This window comes from Chrysemys picta, chromosome 22 (genome assembly GCF_011386835.1).
Source record: "Chrysemys picta bellii isolate R12L10 chromosome 22, ASM1138683v2, whole genome shotgun sequence".
Lineage (NCBI taxonomy): Eukaryota > Metazoa > Chordata > Testudines > Emydidae > Chrysemys > Chrysemys picta.
Window position 1 is genome coordinate 1883722 of NC_088812.1, and position 22412 is coordinate 1906133.

General features: G+C 54.9%; 1 protein-coding gene and 1 long non-coding RNA gene across 19 annotated transcripts in view; one reads left to right on the top strand and one right to left on the bottom strand.

Annotated features, from left to right (window-relative positions):
* Positions 1-9422, top strand: part of SMARCA4 (SWI/SNF related, matrix associated, actin dependent regulator of chromatin, subfamily a, member 4) — a 77021-nt gene extending 67599 nt beyond the window's left edge. For 6 of the 18 annotated variants that reach the window (XM_042844398.2, XM_065575699.1, XM_042844397.2 and 3 more), the window contains 9 exons: positions 132-230; positions 494-571; positions 1804-2031; positions 3302-3555; positions 5053-5161; positions 6928-7029; positions 7378-7510; positions 8218-8357; positions 8930-9422. In XM_042844398.2, coding sequence (XP_042700332.1) covers positions 132-230; positions 494-571; positions 1804-2031; positions 3302-3555; positions 5053-5161; positions 6928-7029; positions 7378-7510; positions 8218-8357; positions 8930-8962 — 1176 coding nt within the window. In that variant the 3' untranslated portion in view covers positions 8963-9422. The remainder of the gene's footprint in view (positions 1-131; positions 231-493; positions 572-1803; positions 2032-3301; positions 3556-5052; positions 5162-6927; positions 7030-7377; positions 7511-8217; positions 8358-8929) is intronic. The other 12 variants (XM_024111903.3, XM_065575700.1, XM_024111905.3 and 9 more) reach the window with 8 other exon arrangements.
* LOC135977040 (uncharacterized) lies at positions 9012-12133 on the bottom strand. The gene is made up of 2 exons (XR_010594362.1): positions 10627-12133; positions 9012-10167 (listed from the first exon to the last, which is right to left on the bottom strand). It is a non-coding gene; the product is annotated as an uncharacterized LOC135977040 (long non-coding RNA).
* Between the last annotated feature and the right edge of the window lie 10279 nt (positions 12134-22412).

The following is a 22412-nucleotide window of genomic DNA, read 5'->3' on the forward strand; positions in this document are numbered from 1 at the left end:
CCAAGGCCAAGGGCATGTGGGCTGGAAGGAAAGAGCATGAACACTTGTTTCTCTTTTGAAGTGAATTGTAGTGTCGGTGAAAGGTGCCGGATTGACAGCCCTGGAGACTGAAGTCCTCTATTTATCCACAGAACAGATACAGCACGGGCAGCGGCAGTGGCAGTGCAAGTTTCCCCCACACTGCCTCAACCCTGTGCCTGAACCCTGACTTGGAGGAGCCACCTCTAAAGGTGAGAGGGGCAGTTCAGTCTCCATGCCCATTCAATCCTTGGCCTCCCTGCCCAGACTGCCACCAAAGGGGCCAGCTCTGCTGGCGGTCTCTTGCAATGTGGATACCTGTCCACTAGACCCTGGACTGAGACCACCAAAAGTCATTTCACACGGGCAGCCGAACAGGCGTCGGATGGTAGCGATGTTCGGTGTTCGGTTCCCAGCACGTGAACCGCCGCGGCGGCTTCTCTCGCCGTTAAGCCAGGCGTTTGAAATCTTGCAGGAAGAAGATGAAGTTCCCGACGATGAAACGGTCAACCAGATGATTGCCCGTCATGAAGAGGAATTTGACCTTTTTATGGTGAGCGTGGCAGAGGCCATGGAAGAGAACTGAGCCCCTCTCTCTCTTCCGGGTAACACAGGCAATGGCATTTCTGATAGAGTTGAACTTGTTATGTTTGAACAAACATTGACTTGAGTAAGGACTTGGGGTCTAGTGGTTAGAGCAGTGGGGCCTGAGTCAGGGCTCCTGGGTTCTATTCCTAGCTCTGGGAGGGGAGCAAGGTCTAAAAGTTTGAGCAGGTTCTGCCCCTGCCTTTGTTGTTCTTGGCTGACCCTAGATGTAATGGGGGAAAATACTTACCGTACCGTGCTACTAAAGTATGTTGGTAAAGTGCATTGAGATCTTCAGATGAAAGGCAGTAGGACAGGCAAAATATTTATTCATCTAGGAGATCTATAGAATGTTCTGTGTGACTCAGAGAGCACAAAAGACTCCTTTAGAAAATGTCACTCCTTCAGCAGTACTCTTAATGTCGATACACGCGGGTGGAGGAGTGGGTTTGCCCATGTCTGCCCCACATCAGACACTCTAGGCTCCTGTGAGCCTGGATAAGTCGATAATCGGGTGATGGGCTAGTAACGCTGATGGAAGCGATAACCGCACACTAACACTGCACCGTAGGGACAATCCAACTTCAGCGAAGACAGCTGGCCGAGATGACCCCCAGTAATAGCTCTTGTCTGTCTCCAGTTTCAGTGATCTCTTCTAGTACCTTGTTCTTCAGAGTGGTCAGTCTTATGCCGGCTAATATGCTCACGCCGCGCTTAACCTGATGCATTTGTTGAGCTGTAATGAATCAGTAGGTATTTAAATAATTGTTAAACCCCTTAGACTCCACAAACACTGCATTCCTGCTGTATCCCTCCCCCTGCAAAGCTTCCCAAGGGCCTTGCACTCAAAGATGGCAGAACAGCACTCCTCTGGAGCCAACTGGCATGGCTCCCGCGTGACCAAGAGTCACCAGAGAGCACCCCTTCCCGGAGGCTGCACACACTGCACTGCAGCATTCCTTGCTCCTTGGTACCTGCTGGATGCCTGGGCCAGTTCGATATTTCCAAAGCCGAGATCAGTCACGTCCTGGTCCATCTGGGGTCAGCTGCATGACCCACAACGTCTGCTGTAGAGATGACCTGCCTCGACTAACCAGCGCTAAATGGGCCAGCTAACCCCCCGATAGATGCGTTCAGGCAATGGCCACAGACCCCCTGTCGCTGTGCCAGCGGTCCCCCCACAAACCCCTCTTATTTTAGCGCATGGACCTGGACCGCAGGCGGGAGGAAGCACGCAATCCAAAGCGAAAGCCACGTCTAATGGAAGAGGACGAGCTGCCATCCTGGATTATTAAGGATGATGCTGAGGTGGAGAGGCTCACCTGTGAGGAGGAGGAGGAGAAGATGTTTGGGCGAGGGTCACGTCACCGTAAGGAGGTGGACTACAGTGACTCGCTTACCGAGAAGCAGTGGCTCAAGGTATACATGGTACAGCATCGTTCTCCAATGGCCTTCTCAAATCTATGCTTCTACTGTGTTTTTGTCTATGTGCTAAAGAAAATACCCAGTACTGGAGACTCGGATGGTGCGTAGCGTAAAATAAGCCAGCTTTGGACGTGTGGCTGAATCCCCCAGCATCCATCATTACCAACTCGAGGAAAATTGCCTCTTGCTCAGAACCCGTAGTGGAGATTTGGGTAGCATGAATTGGGCATATTGATGCATGAAATTAGCGACCCATTCGCTTATTACCAAACATCCGTTTCTCTTTCGCCATCTGATGCTGGTGCTGGGTATTTGAAAAACTCACCTCACCCCATCGCAGGGCTCTAGAGGGGTTTACACAATTGAAGCCACGCCATGGCTGACTGCTACTTTAACAGCTGTCGAGCCTCCCGGGCGGAATGCGCTTGATGGGCAGCCGAGTGCCTGCCGGATTCTAGGCAGCCGCAAGGTTGGTGCTGCTGAAGGGGATGTTTATAAGCAGCAGGGAGAGGGAGGCCGCAGCAGCTCAAGAATTAACATTAATGGGATCTTAAGAGCTTTTCTTGGGCAGGAAGCTAGAGATGATGATTTAGCTGTAGAGAACAGAAATACCCCTCTGCCTTCTGTGGAGGTTAACCCTTGAGACACCCGCTGCTTTCCTCCAGTATCCTTCCAGCAGCTACATTCTTCATCTTAAAATACCTCCGTGTTCACCTAAAAATCTCCCCTACGTCTGGGGCATTTTCCGGCTTTGAATTTAAACAGAGGGCAGTTAGAGACAGTCTGATCAGCTGGGTGTAACGAGCGGAAGGCAGGTCTGTAGCGGCCTTCCGTTCTTGAGAGGAAAAGCCCCAAACCATGCGCGTGGTTCAAATGCACTCAGCAGAGCAGAGATGCTTTAGCCCATTATCACTTCCAAAAAATGCTAGAGCATTAGCATGCGTTGCCAACCCAGGGGCCTTTCCCATATGGGTAAATTGGAAGGGGTCCCAATCTGGAGAAGGGGGTCACCGTATGAAAAAGTCTGAGAACCCCTTTTCTGTAACAGCCGGAACTAACGTCTCAGGTAGGGAGGAGGTCTGTCCGCAAGCAAGGGGCAGCCCATCCAGCCCCAGCCCCACTGGGCAGGCCGCTCTGGTCACTAGTGCAGCAAATTAAAAGCTTCATATAAATGGCAGTGCTTAGCGTTCCACAGGCAGCTCCCTTGCCCTTTCTTTGCACCTTTGCCCAGCAGTCTCAGTGCTAGCGGCTGCTCTGTTGCTCCCCTCCGTAGGCTATAGAGGAGGGCACGCTGGAGGAGATCGAGGAGGAGGTTCGTCAGAAGAAATCTTCCCGCAAACGCAAGCGAGATGTTGACGTTGGCTCTGCCACCCCGACTACCAGCACCCGCAGCCGGGACAAAGACGATGATAGCAAAAAGCAGAAAAAGCGCGGCAGGCCTCCCGCCGAAAAGCTCTCCCCAAACCCCCCCAACCTCACCAAAAAAATGAAGAAGATCGTGGATGCTGTGATTAAATACAAGGACAGGTAAGAGAAGCAAGGGAGGGGCACTCTCCTCGATACTCCTGCCTAGGGTCTGCTTTTCTGTCTTTTTAACCACCAGTGCACACAAACGTGGGGGGAGGAACACCCAACTCCTAGTCCCTGCCTGGGCAGTCATGGCATGAACCCACGGCACTTCTCTGTCTTATTCCCCATCTCTCAAATGGGAGTCCTTCTTACTTGCCTCCCAGGGAGTGGCTGACGTCTGCAAAGCACTCTGAAGACGAAGTTCACAGAGTCCTGGCAGTTTCTAATTCATCTGCCAGGGAATGTCTCGTCTGTGGGTTTTCTGTAGGCTGCTGTGTAAAACGAGCAGAGATTGCGTCCTGCAGTTAAGGCAATGAAAGGAGGGTGGACCAGGATGCAGGTTGTGTAAACTTTGGGAGTCAGGCTGTAATTGCCTCATTCCACCCAGTTTGTGCCCTGCCTCGCAGGCAAACTGCAACAACTGACAAATCCAGCTCCTGTCCCATTTCTCTCCAGCGATCAGCTGATCTGCTAGGTCCTTCTTAGGATCTTCCATCTTAGCTTGAAATGTCCTCGTGGCGCACGTCTGCGAAGCGGCATGCTGTTGGAAGCTTCTGGTCAAGCACAGTGACAGCCCTGCTGTTGTGTGCCGTGCGCTACTGATTGCACGACGGCTGGGGCACGGCTGGATAGCACTGGTGGCCCTGCAGCGCTCTTCTGGCTAGCGCGTAGGGAGTTGCCAGTATTACTGTTTTCTAACAGAGGGTTGCGATTCAGGCCTCGGCAGTACAGAGCAGAAGTTAAACACGTGGTCTGTGTGAAAAGATCAAACTCTTCCCTGTGGGATTTTCTAGGCTCTTTTATTTGGCCAGTGAACAAATAGTTTTTCTACCCTCTACTTTTGATTAATTGACTCAGAGCCTGGAAAAGTTCCCTGGATCGAGGGAAGTATTAAATGGCTCAGCTCAACATGCTAAGTGAGTTTTGAACCATCGTGACTGGCCAGCGCCTTAGAGCACATCCTGGAAGAGGCATAGTGGAGTTGATGCCTGCTTCGCTTAGAAGCTCTGGTGCAGACTGCTTTCCCCGCCCCATGTCTTAGGAGCCTTTTAAGAGACATCCAGGTTTTTCCCTGCCTGATTCCAACCAGACCGCTGCTTTTCCTCCCCGTACTGTAATGAACCACTGGATTTTGTGCCGCTTAGAAAGAGGTCAAGTGACTTGGGCCAGCTTTCCGAGAGTTGTAATGAAAGTGCTGCCAGGCTCTTGCTGTAGTGACCAATAGGCAACACAGTAACCCTGCCAGCTTCTTGGCTAGCATATTCGATGGTCCGTCCTTCGGCACTGAGCAGGCCTCCATGGTAAAGGAAGGACGTTCTCCTGCATGGTGGAAGAGTGTCTTGTGACTTTTGTCTGCGTGGCAGTTCTGCATGGCAGGCTGGGAGCTGCTGCTCAGGGGAGAAGAGAGGGGGATTGACTCTGTCTTTGAGCTTGTATTTCTTCCTTGTTTTGTAGTAGTAGTGGACGCCAGCTTAGCGAAGTCTTCATCCAGCTGCCTTCTCGCAAAGAGCTCCCGGAGTACTACGAGCTCATCCGCAAGCCAGTGGATTTCAAAAAAATAAAGGTAACCCTGCCCGCCCTCAGTGGATGCGTGTGGCGCCATGCAGCACCCTTACTTCACATCCTTGATTTGTGTCTTCACCGTGATTTAATGCAGCTCGGTGCATCCGAAACAGCCCAGCCCGGCCCTCTTCCTGTCCTGTGGCACTACCATTGCTGTCCTGCCACTACCTGTTCTCTCCTCTAGGCCCAGCCCAACTCCCTCCCTGTGTCTCTACCCTGGTCGCTCCCTGGACGCCCACCTGTTCCCTGGTCTCCACTCCTCCATCTTTGCTTGTTCCTGGGCCAACCCTTAAGCTGGGATCAGCCAAATCACCCTTACCAAGTGCTGCTGTTCTCCACCATTGAAAGCCTTCGGAGAGCTATCCAGACGCCACCCCGCTGTGTCGTGAAGCTCTGCCTCGAGCCCTCTCCTGCCTTTAGCTCTACAGAGCAAGGACTCCTCTAGTCAGGTCTTGTAGTTGGACAGCTGGGCTGCCAGGCGCTTTGGGCCAGCCCCCTCGAGAGATGGGCTGGCCTGCTGGGACCCGCTAACTCTCTCCCTGCACTTACTGGTGTGTTCCAGGAGCTGGGCGTCCAGCCACTCCTCGTGCTGCCCAGCAATCCCCTCCTCCCTCGAGCCAGACTTGTCTCCAGTCCCCCCAGGAAAACCGCTGCATCCTTCTACCCACCGAACTGGAGTCCTGTGGGGCTAGCATCAGTTAACCCTTGGTGGGCTGGGCAGCTAATGGAAACATTCGGCTTTCTGTTCTCTATCCGTTCATATCCTGGCCTCACCACTGTCATGCCTCGTTAAGCGAGGTGTTTCACCCTCCCCCAGCATTGACCGGTGCAGAGGAAAATGAAAATGGAGGCCGAGAGGCATGCACGGAACTGGGGCCTGAGTCTGGGAGCCAGATTCTAGGCAGTTTTATAAAAAAACACAGCCCAGGAAGAAAGTGCAAACACCCTCCTCCTAAAAGCAGGTTAGACAAACACCTGTCAGGGATGGTCTAGACAGTACTTAGTCCTGCCTTGAGTGCAGGAGACTGGACTAGATGCCTCTCGAGGTCCCTTCCAGTCCTGTGATTCTTGGCACTCTGCCCTTATGTTCCTCCCTCCACCTTCTCAGTGACACCTCCAGAACTGTGCCCAATGCTGCTCCCACCCTCCTCCCTCCTGGCTCTGGGCTCCACCCAAGCTTGTCCCGACTGCTCCCTGCGTCTCCTTCCCCTGCTCATACCTCCACACCTGCAGATCCGCATTGGCCAAGCACCTTCTCTCTGCTGGCCATACCTGTTCTCACAAAGCCTGTCCCACGGGGCCCCACCTGGCTGCGTCTGTGGCTTGTGGCGCCTGTAGGGTGTAGACCTCTTTCTTGGTGGTGCAATGCTGTGTGCCAAATACAGAATTGTGGGGGGGGAGCTTTCCTTCATGATCCCAGTTATCTGGCCACTGCAGCTGGCTGTGACGACAGCCACTCACCTGACTGTGTAAGATGGTGCAGTGGGCTGGGAACAGCACTGCCTATTGCAGGCTGTTGACTGAGGGTTGCCAGAGGCTGCCTGTATTTACATGGCACAGCTGGGCTAGTGCATTGGGGAGGGCTGGGAACAAAGCCCCAAGGGGCAGACAGCCTACTGGGGGGTGTGGTCTTCCTTGAGCTTGCTGGAGCCGTGCGCTTGGCAGGTGCTAATTGCGAGGCCGTTCGAGGTGATGTGGAAGCCAGCAAGGGAGCAGTTGAATCGCTGGCCATGTGTGAGGTGACTCTGACCTTTGCCCCTTTCTCAGGAACGCATCCGCAACCACAAGTACCGCAGCCTGAATGACCTGGAGAAGGACGTCATGCTGCTGTGTCAGAACGCACAAACCTTTAATCTGGAAGGCTCTCTGGTAAGGCGCCTCCCTCCCCGCTGCCCGGGCTCAGGCCGGGGCAGTGACTCTCCCTCTCTCGACCCCTTTTTAGAGAATCCCATTAAATCCTGCCAGCCAGTTAGATGGCAAGATGGCCAGCCCTTCCTTCCTAATAAAAGCTGATGTGGTTAACGCTGGATTATTCCTAAGCATGGCGAACGCTTAATACCCAGGCTTTGGTGTGAGCTGGCAGCAGTTAGATTAAGCAGGCGTCGCGTGGTGTGACACAGGCCAAGGCTCTGGCGCCTCGAGCAGGGAATGGCTGTGGGGAGCCCCAGCTCTCTCCAGAAGCCGACTCACCCAGGCCGCTGTGGCTTCTTCCTCTAGATCTACGAAGACTCGATAGTGCTGCAATCCGTCTTCACCAGCGTGAGGCAGAAAATTGAGAAAGAGGAAGACAGTGAAGGTGAGGAGAGTGAGGAGGAGGAGGAAGGAGAAGAGGAAGGATCTGAATCCGAGTGTGAGTACTCTTCTGCTGCTGCCTCCGCTAAGCCGGAGTGTGTGCATGCAGGTGCCTGCCCTATTCAGCTCTCGTGTGCTCGTTGGAGACGGTCTCTGCGAAAGGATGATGACCAGCTCGAAAGCTAACTAAGGCCGCGGCCCCTGCCCTCTCCTCTCTTCTCCAGGACAGGACTGGGGCACATTGGCAGGGGCACTGTGGCTGGGGGAAGCTCACACTGCCCGGCCTGTGTTCTCTCTGTTCTGGGGCAGGGAGAGGACTGCAGGCGCCAGGGCTGTCTTGGAGGAAAGGAAGGGAAATGCATGTTGGTTCTCTGCATGGGGGACGTAACTCCTCCCACTTGCTTTCTAGGCCAGAGCTGCTCAACCAGGTAGGTCAGGAGATCTCCAGCAGCAGCCGAGTTAAAGGACAACGTGAAAGTTACCAGGGATGCAGCAAGGGGGGGGAGTTTGATGCAAGAGCAGATGCTCTGGAGGTACGGTGTTGCGTTTGTCTGGGTTTTAGATGGCAGCTGTTGGAAGGTAAGCAGAAGGCACTGCTTTCGCCCTGAGATGGAAAGCGTTCTAGAAGTGCCACGTACTTACTATGCCTGTGTTATAACGGGACGGGTCTAATTTGCAGCAGAAGCGTTGTTGCTGCGTGGCAGTGCCGAGCCGTAACCTGTGCAAGTGTTCAGACTCTCTGCGTCTCCTTGTGCTTCCCTGCAGCTCGCTCCGTCAAGGTGAAGATCAAACTGGGCAGAAAGGAGAAAGCACAAGACCGGCTGAAGGGTCGCAGGCGAACCAGCCGCGGCTCCCGGGCCAAGCCAGTGGTTAGTGACGACGATAGCGAAGAGGAGCAGGAAGAGGTAAGTTCTCCACCCCCAGCTGCTGCCCGTGTAACCTTGTATGTACTTGCCTGTAGCTAGTCTGTAACGGATCCATAGCGGGCACCTAGGCTTCTGTGCGGTGATGTGTTTAGCTTTGAGTACGTCTATACTTACCCGCTGGTTCGGCGGCAAGCAATCTATCTTCTGGGATCGATTTATCGCGTCTTGTCTAGACACGATAAATCGATCCCGGAAGTGCTCGCCGTCGATGCCGGTAATCCTGCTCCGTGAGAGGAGTAGGCGGAGTCGGCGGGGGAGCCTGCCTGCCGCGTGTGGACCCCCGGTAAGTACCTTTAAGTTCGAACTAAGATACTTCGACTTCAGTTATTCACGTAGCTGAAGTTGCGTATCTTAGTTTGAACTGGGGGCTTAGTGTGGACCAGCCCTTAGTGTTTGCAGAGTACCTGACGCGGGGCTATAGCAGGAGCGGGAGGAGCCCTCTTTAAAAAGCAAGGACTGGGAGGACTCAGGAAAGCTGATGGGATAAACGTCTCTAAGCACTCAGCCCTGCCATGGGAATGTCTCCCCGTCCATCTCCTCTTGTCTTCCAGGATCGCTCAGGAAGTGGCACTGAAGATGATTAAGCAACATTCCATGGTCCAGACCACCAGAGCCGATCTTTCCAAAGCGGACACGCTGTATCGCTTTAGCTCTAACGGGTAGCAACAAATGTAGTATCAGACTTCAGTAAACTGTATAAAACTCTTCCATATTTATACTGCAGAGAAGATGTAGGACTGTTTGTGTCTTGCCTTGTCCTGACATCAGTAGCGTTTGTTACAGCATTAACTGTTTAAGAGAATTATGAATCGGGGAACACTTGATATCTATTTTTTCTTTTTATGGCAGTACTGTTTCAGTTGCAGTATTGAATCACTGTAGTTTTAAACTGTGGATGCATGTGTGTAGCACTCCACTCCTAGTACTGTATTTTATTAAACCGGTCAAACCGCCAGCTGCCCGCCAGTTGACAAGGGTGGCGGCGGTGACTGTGTGTGTCAATGTCACTGGATTTCAAACAGTAATAAATTAAACAGAACGTTACTTTTTTTTTAGCTGGGTCGTTTTTCTGGCTCACTGAACGTGTGTTCAGTTAATTAGGCTCCACAACCCCCTTCCTACTGCGGCCTGATCTGGCCTTCAGCTGGTTCCCTCCCTCCCCCACCCCCCAAGAAATGCTCGGAGGCTGACCCCGCAGCTGGTTCTTGGCTCGGCGGTTGTAGCAGCAGGGCTGCATCAAGACCTTCTGCCTCTCTACTCGCTCTAGTAACCATCTTGTGACCGCACCCAGCATAGCAAGCCCCAGCGACCCGTGGGTTGTTACCCACCCCTGGGTTACCCTTACCTGTCTTGTAAGGGTTGGTGCAGTCGAGGCCTTGTGGCCCGTGAGTCATATCAGACCTAGAATTAAGCCGCGCTGCCTCTGCGGCATCTAACTGTCCTGCTGCACCCACCCCTGTATCCACAACTGACACCTGGATAAACCAATCAGCAGGACAGTGGTTTAGATTTGAATTTATCATCCGCCGTCGGCGCTGACCTCTCCTGGGGATGAACGGGGCCAGCTCACGCCCCTGAGTTAGTCTTGCTGGCAGACCCCACTGCAGCCATTTGCATTTGTCAGCCGTGGAAGGGATTCTTTGCACCCCCGAGGGCTGGCGATTTAATTAGTGTATTAATGAACGTTCGGATTGTGGAACACGGTTCTGGAGACAATTTCAGAGTTGACCGTCTCGTTTCCAGCCAGAGGATGTGCCCGGAGCCAGCAGGGGAACACTGCCGCAGTAACCTGCAAAGAGAGGCCAATAACACCCAGCCATGAAGTTCCTGTCTTCCCAGCAAGTTCCACTAGGTGGGGATGTGCAATCGAATACAGCAGAGGGTCTCGCCAGGGACCGGCGTTGGCTGGCTACTGCACCCCCCTGCAAGGCCTGTGCTTCATCGCGGGCCCAAAGAACCAAATTGCAGCAGCCTCAGGGGTGGGGGGAGAGCTTCTTGTTTGTTAACGTATTTTAAACCTAATTGTTCACCGGGGTTTCTTTTAACGATTTATGGGCTGGGCTGAGAGAGACGGGTAAATAATCCACCTCTTTTGGATATTATGTCTGTGAAGTCCCAGAGGTTCTCTGCTGCCCTTTCCTCTGTGCTCGCTGGCACAACAGCCTTTTTCACCTAACAATCTTCAATATTTTGACCATGAAAATTGAGGGCAGCCAGGGAAGATGAGTGGGAAGGGACGGTTCCTTACCTAATGGGAACTGGTTCTTCGAGACGTCTTGGCCACGTGGACCCCACTGACGCTCACATGTAGCGCGCATGGGAGCCATAAGCGAATCCACATGGACGAGAGCTCTCGAAGAAGCGGGGGGTTTCCCATAGGAGCTGTAGCCAGCTGGTGCCCTGGCAGCGTCTCCCCTCCTAGAGCCAGGCTGCACTGCGCGGAAGCAGCCGAGCTGTATTTCATCTGCACCGCCACATTTGGAAGCTGGCTGAAGGCGGGGCCGGTTTGACTGTGGAACGTAAGCCGTGCTCAAGTCGCTCCTTCCTCAGATCTGTTGTTCTCGGTGGCTTGACTCAAAGATCTTTCTGACTGGAGGGCAGCAGACCAGCGTCTGGGGCAGCCCCCTGCGTTCTCCTGTGATCGATGCACCTGGCTGAAGAATCTGATGGCTTACTTCATCCCCAAACATCACAGGATCTAGCCGCCTGCCCACTGTTGGAAAGCAGGGAAGGCCGGGGAGGGATGACAGCTGCACCTTGCATTCCGCGGCACTCACGATAACACCAGCCACGTGGATGCAAACTTCCCTTGCCTGATTTTTGGTGGGGCCATCTGCCCATGTAAGGCAGAGCCAGAAATCCGGCTCCCCCCACTTCCTCGCGTCCCACTGCAGTTGCACCAGGCGTGACTCATTTGCTCTGTGCTAGGCACTGTTCTCTTGCCTTCCTTCCTGTCTGACGGAACATGTCCCGGTAGAGGCGGAGGCCTGTGTCATTCTGTAGGAGATGGGGGGAGGGGTTCGTGGGCCTGCCTTTCCCACGCTGCCGTTCTCAGGTGTTTCTTTTCCCCAAAGGGAAAGCAACCCAAGCAGAAGGGGCTGGTTTGCTCTGGTGCTGTGTCCCACAGTAGCGCAGTCGAATGGGTAGCTCCAGGTTTGGGGGCTGATCTCTTGGTTTGTCCAGTGCTAGGGGAAGATGCTTTTCAGAAAAGAACGAGCGATAAGGGGTGACATTTTCCAAAGCACCCCAGTCATTTAGGAACCTAATCCCGTTCTGCAAAGGGACTTAAAACCCAGGGTGTCTAACCCTTCAGTCATTCTCATGGCTCTTCTCGGACCCCTTCCACCTTCTTGAACGGTGGGCCCCAGAACTGGACACAGGGTTCCAGCAGCAATTTACTCCAGTCCCAACTACAGCGGTAAAATAACCTCTCTGCTCCTACTCCGAATTCCCCTCTTTATGCATCCCAAGCTCACATTAGCCCTTTCGGCTTCAGTGTCACACTGGGAGTTTACGTTCAGCTGATTATCTGCCATGCTCCCACAGCCTCTCCCCCCACAATGTGTTTTGTTTTGTTTCCCCCCCACACCCTGTGAGCGGGGCCTGCATTCTTCCTTCCCAGCTGTGTACACTTCCATTTAGTCATCGTTTGCTTACGCCCAGTTTACCAAGTGACCCAGTTCGCTCTGTCAGTGACCTGCCCCCCTCATTTGTGTGTCATCCGCAGACTTTCTCCCTGATGCTTTTGTTTTCTTCCAGGTTCTGCTCTGCCACTAACTCTGTGGGTGAACTTGGGCAAGTCATTTTGTTGCTGTGCTTGTTTCCCACCTGTACAATGGGTTTAATAGCCCTGCCCTGTCTCCTGGGTGGCTGGGAGAATAAACACCGTAAGGATCGGTAGGCGCCCAGATATTATGGTGATGGGATCTAGCTAGATGCTTAAGCCGTGATGCTGGCTGGGGGTGAGTTAACCACAGCTGCCGTTCTTCCCCGGCCTGCGCCGCGGGAATTGCCATCGGCTTTTGACTGGGAAAGTCCCTGCTGGAGAATGAAAGCCCCTCCCCGGCCTTTCACTGACTCCTCTGTGGAAAGACACCAGCCTCAGCGAGGGGCTTGGGGGGGTTTCTGGGCAGCAGGTGTGAGCTAATAGTGACTTTTCCAATGGAGCCGCGTGCGCTGTTCAGACCCCTGGAGAGCTCGGCGATATGGCGTGGACCTTTGTCACTAAGGCAGCAGCGTGGTTTGTAGCAGCGTCGTCCACTCCCCACGGCTGGGTCGGTGCTGTGCCTTAGCAACGCAGGTTTCCATCACGCTGCCTGACCTCGGGTTGCCAGCAGCCCTGTGGAAGTCCGTGCCGAGGGCCTGGGGGCCCCTCTCCCCGGGGAACCACCTGTGGATTATAACTGGTGCTAGCCTTGATCTAGCACTGGGGGCCCCTCCTTGTCTGCGCTCCTAAAATCTGCCCGTGGGCTTTGTACGAGGGCTCTCGCTTATTTGACTCTTTTCTTTTGTAGGAGATTTTGGGGGCTGGAGAAAGGGGGGGCAGGAGCTGCAGGGAACCTGTTTAGCTCAAGCCTGGCACCTCCCAACTCAGCAGGACTAGGGCTGGGAGAGCCTGGAAAGAGGCAAAAAGCGCCCCAGTATGAGCCCCGCCCCACCCAGCCCCTCTTCCCAGCGCCGCTCGTATGGGCCCAGCAAGTTCTGCTGGCTCTTAATCCTCCTTCAGGTTTGGGTAAAGTACCCCCCCTCGGTGCCAGGATCCCTACCCATGGCTTCCTCTCTGAGCCGGCTGCCAGTGTTGACGGGTCGAGCTGGGCTGGGACGGCCCGGCTCGTGGGGATGCAGTACTGCGTAGAACTGCTGCAGGGCCGGCTCCGCACGTGTCCCTCGCTCCTACCCTCTGCTGTGCTGCAGGGCCTGTCTGCACCCAGGTGCCCTGGGTTAAACCCTCCTGTGAAACTGGTTTTGGTTTAAGGGCGACTTCACTTCAGCTGATCAGGCTGCACCAGAGTAAGCCTGGTTTGAACGGAAATCCGAGCACACAGCCGGGAGCACGGGTTTATCGTCGCGCTTTTAAACGGGTGGTGCTCTGCACCTGCGCCCGCTCTAATAACCTGACCCCTACCCTCCCACCCCCGAGGCCTTCCCACTAGCCAGCTGCAGCACTCCCTGGTCTCAAAGGGGGCGGCGTGGTCCCATGGAGGCTTGGGCTGGAATTAACGGCACCGAACTCTGAGCTTGCCGTGTTTTGAAGACGCTGCCCTAGTTTTGCAATCCTGCAGCGGCTGCGTTAGGGCAGCGTTGCAACGTAATGTTGGCATCCAACTGCCTTAGCTTGCCTCCCCACCCCCAATATCACCCTGGCTAGGGGGTCCCTTCGGGGCTGCCGCTAGCTGGGACGATTCCAAGCAGCCGTGGGGTCAGGGCCCCACCCAAAGGTGGCTTAAGGCCCCTTTTGCATGTACACAGCCCTCCAGAACTGGGGCAAATCCACCCCGCGGGCGGTGAGGGCCGTGCCATCAGCACACACCTAGAATCCTAGAAATGCAGGGCCGGGCCCCGAGGCCATGTGAGAAGAGGAGGCTGCACCTACCCAGGAGGGAGAACCGAACTCTGAATCTGAGCTGCCCTTTCCTAGAGACACATTCCAGAAAGCCCCTCCCGGCCCACAGCCCCTGCGCTCTGGGATGCCTTTCCCATTGCCAGAGGCTGGCTCTGGGGAGGAGTCCGTCAGCACATCTCCTCCCTCCCTTTCCCCTGCGGCTCCCCAGCCAACCAGCGAAGGAGCAGGGAGGAGTCCCAGCGTGGCCTGATTTCTTTTTAAGGTAAACCTGACTCCTCGCCATGTGGACTTGGCTCCATTTTAGCGGCAGCCAGATTCCTCAAGTACAGCTGGGCCTCACTTCATGGACGTCAGCGACCTGAGAGCACTGCTGGCGTTATGAACACGGGCAGCTCCCCTCGCTCGGTTACCGACCCAGCAGTGCGCAGGGGTCCCTGGGGTCAGCCGAGCGAGGTTCTCTGCCTTGAGATGATCACAACGGTCCCGTCTCGGCATAAACGCTGGGGGTGAGATTGTCACCCCTCTGGGCCAAAGGGCCAGGAGCGGCGGGATCCCCATATCCAGGCAGCGCAGGATTCGCAAGCCCTGGGCTAAAGGGGGGCAGTGCAAACCCTCCGCCTCGGAGCGTGTGGAGCTGGCACACTTGAGCTCTAGCAGCCGTTCCCCAAGGCGCTGACTCCAGGCCACGGCCCTCGCTTGCTGAGGTCTGTTGTGCTGCTGCAAGCCGCAGATAAATCCTGTGCCCCTCGGCCATTGTTATTGTTTGGGGTTCGTATCCCAGTCCGGTCTGGAGGCCTCCGCTGAAATCAGGGCCCCGTTGGGCCGGGCGTGGCCCAGACACACGCTGAGGCGGTCCCTGACCCTGGGAGTTCACAGTCAAAACCAATGAGAGAAAGGAAGGATCATTCTCCCCATGGTACAGATGGGGAAACTGAGGCCCAGACCCTCAAAGGTATTTTGGTGCCTATGGGAATCGCTGTTTCAAGGGGAGTTAATCACTGAAATGCCTCGGAGGCTCCGGGCCTAGGTCAGTGGGGGGAGCTGGAGTCAGAATTTCCCAGCTGGAGCCATGTGGCGGTAGCTCTAAAGATCGGGGCCGAGACTTGCTCAGGGAGTCTGTGGCAACGCAGGGACTCACACCCAGGTCTCCCAAGTGCTAGGGGACACCCTAACCATTGCACCTTCCTTCCTTCTGCCCCGCCCTCCGACCAACCCGCCTGGAACGCCCCCCCCCCACAATGAGCGTTGCTACCGTTTGAGCTTCTCAGCAAGCCGTGTGATTTGGAGGGCGGGGTTACGCCAGCTCCTGGGAGCGCAGAATGGAAGCGACTGGAAATCCTCCACCGCTGCAGCGCCCCCCATTCCAGGAAGGGGCCTTTTCTCTGCAGCCCGGTTCCCTTTGCAGCCTGCGAACCGTGAAGAGACAAGCTGGGCTCACGTTGGTTTCGTGTGACCCGGGCCGTTGATGCTCAGTTACCCAGACACAAATGCACAAAGACCCAGGAAACAGCGTCCCTCTGGGCCAGTGAGTTGAGGGTGGTCAGGCTGCCAGGAGAGATCTCTGGGAGGAAAACACTCCAGCAGGAGCAATAAACTCCGGCTACGTCAGCCTCAGGTGACCCTCCGGGTTGAGAAGGACCCGGGCTCAGGAAGGTTTTCACTGTAGCTTGCTTGGCTCAGAGGATGGGAACGAAGCCGGCTGGAAGCAAGTTAATTTCTTTCTCCGGTAAGGAAGTGACTAGTGTCAAAGCAATTCTCCCAGCTCTTAGCGTGGGTAGATCCTAAAGCACTTTACAAAGGGAGGGTCCATGTCATTATCCCCATCTTACAGGTGGGGAAACAGGCATGGAGAAACAAAATGACTTGCTCAAGGCCATGTGATAGGCCTGGGCAGAGAACCCAGGTCTCCTTGAGTCCCCAGCCTGTGCTCTATCCACTAGACCATACTGTCTCCTTGTCTGCCATCCCTCCCTGGTGTGTTTAAACACCTATGGAGACTGCCAGCAGCTGCCTGCTGGAAGCAAAGCCGCCCCAGCCTGCACCTTGCACCCACTTGGTGATCCGTCTGCCATGGCCGCCCGGGGCGTCTTACTGCCCGATCCTCCCCAGAGCTGCTAAGCTGTACCCGGGAAACCCGCTGAGCGGCGCGTGAGCGCAACACTGCAGGGCCGGCGGAGGGGAATGCTTGTCAACACCTCGAAGCAGCATTGGGCAGGATCATCTGACCTCTGGGGCAGCCTGGCGGACTTTACCCCGCGGAATCCAGGGCCTGGCGTGGTGTTTAAGGAGAGCCAGCCGTGTGTTTGCCGTTGTGTTAGTAAATACGAGCTGTACTCTGGCCGCAAATAGACGTCCCGGCCAGGCGGATCTGGGGGCACCATGAGGCACGCCGCCTAGCCAATCGCACGCCTGGGAGAAACGCAAGACAACACGGTCCACTCCGGCAGGGCTCATCTGCACTGGGAAATCGACCAGCAGCGCTTCCCTGGGCTAATTCTACCGCTAGGGCTGTGCCGGCAGACCCCCCGGGGGGAGTTAGAGCGCCTGTCCAGTGAATTCATGGCACTGGGAAGCAGCATAAGCTAGAATTATACTGCTGGTGAATTGTCCCGTGTAGACATTGTCTATTAGGTGCATTACGGTAGTGCCTAGGCACCCCAGTCATGGCCCAGGGTCCCTTGTGCCAGGGGCTGTACATTATCTATTAGGTGCATTACGGTAGTGCCTAGGCACCCCAGTCATGGCCCAGGGCCCCAGCGTGCCAGGAGCTGTACAAACACAGAGCAAAAAGACGGGCCCTGCCCCAAAGAGCTTCCAGTCCAGGTCTCAGACAGCCGCCCGCTGGGTACGGACGGGCGGGCAGCCCAAGGAAACAACGGATGCTCTTGCCCAGGGTGATGGGCCGTGCTCAGCTGAGAATCCCCGGTGCAGGGGAGGGATTTGCAGGGGGCTAATGAGGTGCTTGGCGGGGGTTACGGAGAGCTGCCGAGGCTGGTTCGGAAAAGGTCCAGGCGGGCGCTGGAGGCTGGGATCAGGGACGGGTCGGAGATGGGCGTCGACAGCTCCGTGTCCGGGGAAATGAATCACACCCCAAAACATGCAAATTATTGCAAAGAGAAATTCACCGGCTCAGATCCTGTCCTGTCTCCCAGGCTGGAAATCATCGGGGAGTTTGGCTCTGGGGCCTCGTTCCTCCCCCCGCCCCGCATGCTGTGGGCTTTGAAGTGAGTTAAATCAGTGCCCGAGGCTGCAGGAACTCGAGTGGGCGTCAGATGCAGCGACAGCCCCTTTAAGGGCCCTGGACGCTGCTGGATTTTTGCCATTGTCTCTGCACCTTTTATGCCCTGAATGTCAGCGGCTACCGGTAGCCAGCACGATCCTGAACTTGCCCAGCAGAGACCAGGGAGGGCAGACAGAAGCCGCCCACGCTGCAAACCACTAGCTCTCACGGCTGCTAAGCGGCCCTGGCCTCCCATTCCAGCCGCCAGGGCCAGGCACTGGATGAAGGACTGATAGGGAGGCCCGTTAGCTGGATCCCTGGGGGTTTGGGTCACAGGCTGCGCTCACAGCTGTGAGGACCCGATACTCAGCGCCTTGCACTAGCAAAGCTCGTGCGAGCCCTGGTGGCAGAAGCAATGCAGGACCAATCCCCAGCCTGGACTTGGGAACTGCGTGAACGCTGGGGTCCTGCCTCGGTGTCCAAACCAACGGGCTGGATCTCAACGGGCAGGAGGTGCCTATGTTGGCTTTGGAAGTGAATTGAGCTCAACTGCGTGAAGGCCACTTTAAATCTGAGGGCTTGTTTGCCCGGACACTTAGGTGTGAATCTACCCCGTGGTACCGGGCCGTGCACTGGCTGTCGGGCCGCGGCTGCTGCGTAAACGGTTCCGTGGTGGGCTTTGATCTGAGCCACTTTGAAATGGGAGTCGCTCAAAGCGCGCTTGGGAGCTGTTAGCACACGGACGCAGCGTCCGAGCAGACACTGAATGCGCGGCAGACTAGATTGGGATAGGAGCACACCCCGCTTGCCACAAACTCACTGTCCGTGTAGACAAGCCCTGAATGAGTGTCCACACTGGAGTTAATGTGATTTAACTCTTTACATTCACACCAGCGGTGAATTTGGATTTGTTCCCCCCAAGTGCTGGAGGGTAGACAAAGCCCTACTTTAATTTTTAAACATCAAAGCTGCTCCTCACTCAGATTGTTGGGGCCCTGGGCACAAAGCCACGGTGCCTGGGCCATAATCCGGCCCTTCCCCGTCTCAGCCATTTCAGAGAGCACTTTGGAAGCAGTTACGGGCACGAATCTTCTAATAGAAGGAACGAGGAATAAAGAGCAGGGAACAGACGAAAAGAGTCCTGCCCCTTGCCTCTGCTTTTCCAGGAGTTGAGCAGTCAGTGCACGGTTTTCTGGGGTGCCAGCTCTCATATTTTCATTGCCAGTCTCGTGATATTTGGTGTCAGCTCCTGGAGTCAGGTGATTTTTTTGTTTTGTTTTTTTTGCCTGAGATTTGCAGCTTTCGTTTAAAAAATATCATCCTGCTCTCTGTGGTTTCAGAGAAAAACTTGCAAACGTGACCCCCCTCCTGGCTCAGAACCCACACGGCAAATGGGAAGAAACCAAATCATACGTTTTGGGAAGATCTCATGATTTTTCTAGCCATTCACCTGAGTGTTTTTTTGAGGCCGGATTTGTGAGTTTTGTGAGCTTGGCAGTGCTGCTGTTAGAATGAATGATTGCCGTGGCAGCTGTGAAGGGTTTGGGGGGATGTCATGGCCGGGGCGGGAGCCTGTTAGTCATTGGGGGCTTGTCATACAAAGGGGAAGCAGCCAGGAATTCTGGGTCCAAAAAGAGGCAAGGGAGAATTTCCTTTGCTAAATGTTTAATGCAGATCCCCCTGGCCTCTAAAGACCCCACTTCACAACTTCAAAGTGGGCCCAGTAGAATTCTATTCTATCTGCACCAGTAAAGACCAGTCTTTCTACATAACTCCCTTTGCCTTGTTCCCGGGGGGAGAGGGGAGGCTGCCCTCCTGGCCATACATCAGGAATTGAACCTGGGATCCGCAGCTGCTGGGGCCTGTAATGACTCGTAGGCTCTGTGGACTGACAGAGGGGGACTCACCCGCATGGGGTACGCATGTGTGGCCAGATCGCCCGGAGCTAGCTGGACGACCCTGAGGCGGGCTCTCTTACGGAGACACCCACTTACATAACGTGTGTTACAGGCAGACAATCTGACACCCCTGGCCTTGAAGAGAACAGCAGTGAAATTCGGGGCCAGGCTCTCTGCCGTGACGCATGGTGCAGCCGGAGCTGTCAAGGTCTCCTGGATCCGGTGGTGTCCATGCTCCTGTCTCCCTGTAAACCCCGTGATCCTGCAGGCTGATGAATGCGGCGGCTTGAGTCCTCCTCGCACAACACGAAATATCTCCGTGGTTCTAGGCTCATTCCCTTCCCCGGGGCGCTGCTGAGACACCAGCGGAGGGTCTGTCCCACGACGGGAGCTTGGAGAGTTTAAGAGGGGCCTCTACTGCCTGTTGGGCAGGGTTTGCCCAGCGCTGTGCCACGGGCCGGCAGCCGAAAGGCCGCACCTGCCTTACAACTGGGACATCTTGCCGCCAGCTCCTCTTTCCTCGAGATGTGCAGCCCCCGCGCCCAGTGGCGCCAGCTGAGCCAAACCTGCCGTATGGTGCGTTGGCTTTGACGCCCACGTGAACCGCAGCAGAAGAGTTTTATGATCTGTAGCCCAGTCAGCACACGGCTGCCGCCCATGTGACATCCTCTGGGCCATCCAGGCAGTATACACACTGTGTGGATGTGGTTGAGAACCACTGGTCTGTAGGAACGTCCACCCGAGGATCGCAAAGCACTTGCCAAGCATGAATGAATTTAGCCTTAAGCCAGCCCTGTGAGGCTGTTACTACTCGTCCTCATTTAACACATGGGGAAACTGAGGCACGGCAGTGGCCGTGACGTGCCGAAGGGCGCACAACAGTAGAACTCTTGGTGGCTGCAGCTCTTCCCCCGCCCCCTCTGGCCCCCCAGCCTGCTGCTCACGTTAGCAATCACGTGGCAGCGAGGCCCAAAACAGCTGCTGGCGGGTTAAGTCCAGCTGATTCATCGTCGCACCGGGGAGAACCTCGGAGGAGAATCGACTGTTCGTTGTCAGTCCTGGAGCCGGTCGCTGTGGTTACCGAATACCGGACGGCAAGCAATGGTGGGAATCCTGGGAATGGTTCTTAGGTTGCAATTCACATTTGGCATCACTTCGGTGAAAGTCTCGCCGGTATCGTCTTCGAGTTGGTGGGACCATCTCGTTTGACCTGCGTCGCACCTGGGGCTGCCCTGAATTACTTCCTGGGTGAACTAGCGCAGATCTTAGACTGGGGGAGCGTCAAGACAGGGGCCACCTGTATTGTCCTGTGCTCGTCCGGTGCCTCGCACAAGGGGTCCTGAGCCGCTACCCTATTGATAGTCTTTGAAGTTCTCTAAAATGACATCTGTGCTGCTCACATTCCTCCCTGTTTGCGTCGTCACCCGCTCGAAATACAGCCCTCAGTTAACGCGCTGTTAACGCTGCAAACCTTCCTATGCAGGTTTTAAACACTGTGTGCCCGAAATCCCGAGGGCTTGCGTCTCCTCACACATCGGTTTACCCTGGGGTAACTCCAGTGACCGAAGAAGAGTGACTCCTGACCTACACCCATGTCAAAGAGGGTAAAATCAGGCCCAAAGTCCTCAAGGAGGCTGCCAAATAAGGAGACTCTAAGATAAGGATTGGGGATAATTGCGGCTTTTTAATTTCTCCTCATTCAGAAGCTGTTCTATCCCCCCAATTACTTTTGTTGCCCTTCTCTATACTTTTTCCAATTTTAATATCTCTTTTTTTTGTGAGGGGGCAACCAGATCTGCATCTGCATGCAACGTCCAAGATGTGGGCGTACCAGGGATTTACAGAGAGGCATTATGCTATTTGATAACAACACTGTTAATGCACCTATTCATTTTGTGGCGTTTGCTGTACCTTTATAATAATTACTGTTTGTCACCGATCCCATGAATTCTGTTGCTCTGTACATGAGTAGTGGGCGCTTTCGACAGCCCTAGGCATTCTGCAATGGATGTTGTGTAATAACAAAGATATATGATGCTCCCCAAAATAGATTTGTTTTGCAAACCACAGCCAGACACAGAAAGGATGTGCAAAGAAAAACCACTCCCATAAAAACTCTGAAATCAACTAACAGAACAACACTTCACCAGGGGAAAGAACATTCCTGTCCATTTCACTCTTTTGGCCACAGCTGCAGCAGTGTGTGCGAAGCCGGGGCTGTCCTGACCCTCCCCGGGGCCGGAGGGGCAGGGATGCAGCCCCTGATGCCACTTAGATTGTCCACAAGAGTCTGCAGCATCTGTGTTTGCTGCCGGAGAAGCCCCTGTTATGTCCTGGTGCAACTCCCTCTGCTCTCCTTTTCCGGCCACTCGCTGACCTGCTTAGGGTGACCAGATAGCAAGTGTAAAATATCAGGATAGGGTATGGGGGGTAATAGGTGCCTATGTAAGAAAAAAAAACAAAATCAAGACTGTTCCTATAAAATCGGGACATCTGGTCACCCTGGACCTGCTGCAGTGCACAGCCCCCGCTTGCTCCCGCGCTCTGTGACCCCCCTGGGCAGTGGAGTTCACGACTGTGGCCAGAGCGTTCAGTGTCGGGCATTGTGGGACAGCTGCTGGAGGACTGTTAAGGTTGCCATAGGTCATGCAGCGTCTACGCTCGTACGGCATCAACCTCAGTATGTCGGCCACAGCCCAGTGCTGCTCGGGGAGGTCATGTTCCTGCGCTTGCATTGGTGGCAAACAAATCTAAGTGCAGACGCGAGCCCAGCTCGGTCGACGCAAAGCAGCTTACGTTGACCTAACTTTTTGTAGAGTAGATCAGACAGGCTTCAGTGCCATTGGGAGCAGCCTGCTTTCTCTCTCTCTGGTTACTGGGCATGCTCGGTCTAGAATCTAAGCGATCAAGGCGTGTTACGTTGCAACCTCCCAGCAAGACTGTTTGATGTTTGGTTCTAATTTATCTGTGTGTGTACCGTGAAACACGCCCCCAACGAGGCTATTAAACCCCCCAGCCATGCTTGTATGATGCATGCCTCCTCCTCCTCCAGCCTGTCTGTGTCTCCTACATCTTGGGTTGGGTTGTTAGTCAGGATAGCAAGCTGTTTGGGACAGGGATTGTCATTCTGTTTGCACAACGCCTTGCCCAATGAGGCCCTGTTGCGTGATCGGGCCCTCTGGCAGTTGCTGTAATGCAACTGAAAAAGATATCCCCATTAAACCCTCAAAGGCGGTGTCTTAACATTGATTCAGAATCACCAGTTTCACTCACCTCAGATGGAGTCCCCAAATCACAGTGGCTTATGGTGAACCTCTTGGGGGTGGGAGGCTGGCTCTGCATTGCTGTGCTGT